Raw genomic sequence first — 5,226 nt, forward strand, 5'->3', positions numbered from 1 at the left:
AAAAAAAAAAAAAAAAAAAAATAAACCAGCATACTTTATTGTACTGGCATTCAACATTATACGTAAGATGTTAACATTAAAAGTAGTCACACAACAGGTATACAGGAATACTCTGCACCGTAATTGCAACTCATATACAAATCTAAAATTATTTCAAAACAAAAAGTTAGAAGTATGCCAAATGAATGAACCTCAGACTAGGGCTTATAATCACAGATACCAGTTTTAAGTACCCAAACTGCAAAGCCTGCTTTTCCCTTCCTTTTTACATTTCAAGGCAAAAACAATAATTTAAACTGTATAGCCCACATGGCAAGACAACTCTCATCATTTACTCTCCCTTCTCTAAATATTACATTAGAGAGCAGCTCCAAAGCTAGGAAATACTGTCAAGATACTGTGCAGTATTCACGCCAGGATACTCACAAAATGAGTCTACAGTATACTGTCTTCCAGATAACAGTAAAAGGCAAATACTTAGGCCTCTACCCCTGAGCCAGACACAAAGCCATAAAAGGTTAACTAAGCATGTGTTTTTTTTCCCACAGGAACCACACCAAACCTAGCTGGTCAGCATCTAAGGAAGTATATCACAGGCTCAACTGTCACATTTTTCAAACAATCAAGGGCATCATCTTGCTTTGCATTTTGGGTTTTCTTTTTTCTTTCTTTGTGTGGGTGTGTGTGCATGTGTGCACATATATTCCTGCAGATTGAGTCCAGGACTGAGCTACATCCTCAGTTTGTGTGTATGCATGTATAGGCATATTTACATGTATGGGGGTTTTAGCATGCATGGGAGTACTGACATGTACATGCATTTTGACATGGATGGATGATGACATGTGAATTCTTAGTGACACGTGTGTGTTAAGACATGTGCATTGACATGTATTCTTATCAACACATGTGTTCTTACTGACATGTATTTCAACATACTTGTGCATATTGATGTGTGTGCACTTTGATGTATACATGTTTCCACATGTACGTGCATTTTCATGTGCGTACTTTCACATACGTGTGTACTAATGTGCATGTGCATATTTGTCTTTGCATGTGTATTTACATGCATGTGTGCATTATATGTATGTGTTCTTATCTATTCATCTATTTATTTTTGTATTTGAGACAAGGTCTCATTAAATGTCACCCAGTGTTCTCAGTATAGCATCACTATCATGAACACTTTCTCACCACCTAGCTCACAAATGTGACTTCATTCTCTGAACACCCATGAAATTTAACATAATCCACAGATTGACCTGCAAGTATTTTCTATTCATTCAATAAGTAGTGATTTTTTTTTTTTGGTACCAGGAATCAAACTCAGGACTTTGTGTTTGCCAGGCAGGCGCTTATGCCACTGAGCTATATCCCCAGCACTCAATAAGTAGTGAAAGCAGTATTTTATTACGACTAATAATACCACTTCATACTTAGTACTGCTTATGTGCTTAATACTGATCTAAAAACTAGGGGAAGCAAAGTACAAAATGGCAATTAAAAATGACCCCATCCCATTGGTAGTTTCCAGGAGTCCCTTAGTAAGCAAGAAATTACACCTATACATGATACAGAGGAGCCCCAGCACAGGAACTCTTTAATCCGACAGTCAAAGCACATCCTCCAGTAGCTTCTTCATAAAAAATATATGGGATGTAAAATTTTGAGATCTTGCATATGTGCAGTGTATTTATCCTTTCCTCAAATCTATCTGAGAATTTGGTTGGATCCAGAATCCTGCATGGGAACCCATTTTCCTTCAGGAGGCACTGTTTGCTTCATTATCTTCTAACTTTCAATCCTGATAGATAGAATCTAATTTTTCCCCCCCAATATTAAGCCTCCAGCATGCTAGGCAAGTGCTCTACTACTGAGCTACACCCCCAGCCCTGGCATGTATACTGTGCTAGATTCTTGATGAGTCCTTTTAAGACGGAAACTCATGCCCTTTGGTTCTTAGGGTTTTTCGGTCTTGGGGATGATTTCTTCATGCCATCAAATGATAACCACCTGCTATCGCTCCTTGTTGCAGACATCTGCAGATTCCTAAATCATTCAGGCCTCCTTATTCCCTAAAGATTTTAACTTCTGGATCACTGTCTCTCTTTATTACCACTCCTACCTTAACTCACACTAATCTCACTTTGCACCACGATCTTCACCTCTCAGTTCTGACTCCTCTTCTCCAAAAGTGTTGCCCTCTATCCTTCAGCCATTCCTTCCCACATCACACACATTCAAGCTATTCATCACAACTGTATGGAAAGCACACAACTATGCTACCTGGGTCTCACCTTACATTTATAACCACAAACACCAAACGGGCACCTGTGTACCCAGCAGTCCTAAAGCATTTCCTCCCTCAACTCATTCTTCCCCATTCTCCGAGAGGAACTTTACATCTTCTTTCTTCTCAAATTTGGAACACCTCTCCACCATTCACTTTCAGCTGAAGACTATCCTTTTTATGTGCCTGAGAATATAGAAGTACAATTCTACTATGCGCTCAGGAGACAAAAACATCCGATAGACATCACTGATGACTATCATAGCCTTAAAAAGAAGCCTCTAATTCTGAGCAATAATATTTTAACTCTTGATCTCCATTCTCCATCTGTGAAAATGAACTCTGCTGCTAGACGAGAACCACGCTCTTGAGAAGTCTATGTATGGGTCTTGAGGAATGTAACTTCACCAGTTTGGCCTGCTTCTTTCATCACTCAGGAGTCAAAGATAGCAAAGAGGCCACATACAGGTGACAGGAAAAGGCGAAGCCCAAAGCCACTTAGGAATGTTCAATGTCAAAAGTGATGGAAAAATGGATAAGTGTCAATAGATAAGAAAAGCATGCCCAATTCCATAGAGGTAGTGAAAGGAGAGTAAAGGCACAGACTAGCCAGGTCTGGGTGTTACTACTCGCACTACTCCTTGTCTGAAATCTAACAGGTTTCATTCAAACCACTGATGAAAGATTTGGAGTTAGGCATGACTAATAAAATCAGCCAACATGCTTTTTTTTTTTTTTTAACATAAAAACACTACCTAAAAAAAACAAAACAAAAAAAAAACACACACACACAAAAAAACATACTGCCATGCTCCCAGAAACAAAGAAGGCAGCAGTTAGTTTTTTTTTTTTTTTGGTTTTTCTCCGGTACTGGGAACTGAACTCAAGACCTTGTGCTTGCCAGGCAGGTGCTTTGCCGCTGAGCTAAATCCCCAGCCCCAGCAGTTAGTTATTTACTATAAAATTGACTTTGCTCATCCTAGAAGTTTCTAAAAACTTAAGTCAAGATTGCTGAGCTCAAGATGATCTGGGACAAATTCCAAGTCTACAGAGAACCTAGATTTAATGGATGGCTGCTCCGAGGTCTAAAGTATTCTCTGCAACTTCTATACAAAGTTCAAATACTTTCAAACAGTGAAAATGTCTGGCAGAAACGGTGAGATGGACTGGAGATGGTTGCCACAACAGCTAAACACTCGAAATTAAGTCCAGAAGGAATTGCATTAAAGGGCAGAAGAGTTCACATGATGTCAAATTAGAAGAAAACCAGGACTCCTCTTCCGTCCTTTATTCATTCAACAAACATATGGGGGAGCGCTACTGTGTGGGAAGGAATGCTGGCAAGTAAAACAGGGTCACAATTCTAAGAATTAGTTTTTTCTTTTCTTTTCTTTCTTCTGCTTTTTTTTTCTTTTTTTCTTTTTTTAGTTTTTGCTTTTCATGCATTCAGGTCTACTTAAAACAACCTCCCAGAACAGATTAATATGTAGAATACCTGAAGTACCATAACAACACAGGAAAGTCATTATTTAACATATAAGTTGACAATCTCCTTTCAAGGGAACAATACCATATTTGCTTTGCTAAGTGTCTAGAATAATGAAAAAGCAAACAAGTAAGAAATCCTTCTTCTGGTTTAATGACAGTTTAGCAGTACCAAAGCTCATTGCTCACTCATTCGCTCTCCCCGCCCCCTAAGGTCTCTGCTGCAACCCCTCCATCATTCCAACCTCCACACTTCGCTAGCGACCCCATACCAGCTCCATCAAAAACAACCAGGCTACTGTATCAAGGTCAGCCCCAAAGACACAGGCAGCAGACTCTTCCCCAGTAGCAGATCCTCCGCATTGCCGGCCAACCAGGCGGTCTGTGTTTGGGCTCAGGGGCCTGGCATTTCGGAGGTTCGGATGACTTTTCCCTATCTATCTGGCTAGTTTTCTCTCCTGCGCCCCAAATGACCTCCGCTTCCCCACAACCCAAGCTCCCATCTGGAATGAGGGGGCGTTACGATCCAGGCTGGGGGAGGGCAGGTGGGGGATTCTCAATAGGGAAGATGCTGTCTGCAAGTACGCAGGGGGCGGGGGTAATCTTTAGGGAAGCCGCTGTCAAAAGCAAAGGCTCTAGACTCTACAATAGCGGGGCTTTAAGGCACGCCGCTTCTGAGGGACACCCATTTGCGGTTCTTTACGGGGGACCTATTGTGTGAGGGAAATGTCTTATAGAGGCAGCCGTTGGGGGGGGGGCGTGCCACGGCGTAGGCAAGTCAGTCATGGAGAAGTCACCGGGGTTTCTCTACAGGGGACTCTTTCTCGGGAGAAAGCCCTATGATCGTGGAGATGTCACAATAGGGGGCCTTCGCGGGGACCGCTGTGGGATCGTCTACAGAACAGCCAACCCCAGGAACCTCTGCAGATGGCGCCTCTCCGGGAAACGTTCCTCCAGTAACCGTCCCGAGGACGCGTCCGCAAGGAAGCCATGTCGGGCCACGCCCTGCGGTGGGAGGCGTCGCGGGACCCCGACACCCCGCATCCCCGCCCCGCCGCCCCTCTGCGGCCTCGGCCCCGCGTACCTGACGGAAGGCGACCCGCGGCCGAAGCCGCCAGGGGACCGGGTGCGGAGCAGCCCTAGCCAGTGCGAGGGGTACACGTCCATGGCGACGGAGGCGGAGGAGCGGCGCTGCTGCGAGGGTCGCGCAGGCCCGCAGGGCTGCTCGAGGCCCGGCGGACGGGCGGGGCGGGGGGCGTGCCGGGGGTGGGGCGGGCGCGCGCGGAGCGCTTGTGGGGGCGGTGGGACGGCCTGGGGGTGGGGGTGGCGTAGGGCCGCGCCCTCTTAGGCCGCGAGGCAACTGGGCCGGACGTGGGGGACTGGGGTGCGGAGGGTAAGGGATGCCGGGGCACGGCTGTGCCTCGTCCTCAGCCGCCTCACCACGCAGG

At 45.0% G+C, this 5,226-nt stretch overlaps 1 protein-coding gene across 2 annotated transcripts in view; it reads right to left on the minus strand.

Annotated features, from left to right (window-relative positions):
* Positions 1-5,226, minus strand: part of LOC102026314 (chromosome unknown open reading frame, human C20orf194) — a 128,447-nt gene extending 123,221 nt beyond the window's left edge. For both annotated transcript variants that reach the window (XM_013512268.1, XM_005380792.2), the window contains exon 1: positions 4,863-5,226. In XM_013512268.1, coding sequence (XP_013367722.1) covers positions 4,863-4,945 — 83 coding nt within the window. In that variant the 5' untranslated portion in view covers positions 4,946-5,226. The remainder of the gene's footprint in view (positions 1-4,862) is intronic.

This window comes from Chinchilla lanigera, unplaced genomic scaffold, assembly GCF_000276665.1.
Source record: "Chinchilla lanigera isolate Chin_1 unplaced genomic scaffold, ChiLan1.0 scaffold00014, whole genome shotgun sequence".
Lineage (NCBI taxonomy): Eukaryota > Metazoa > Chordata > Mammalia > Rodentia > Chinchillidae > Chinchilla > Chinchilla lanigera.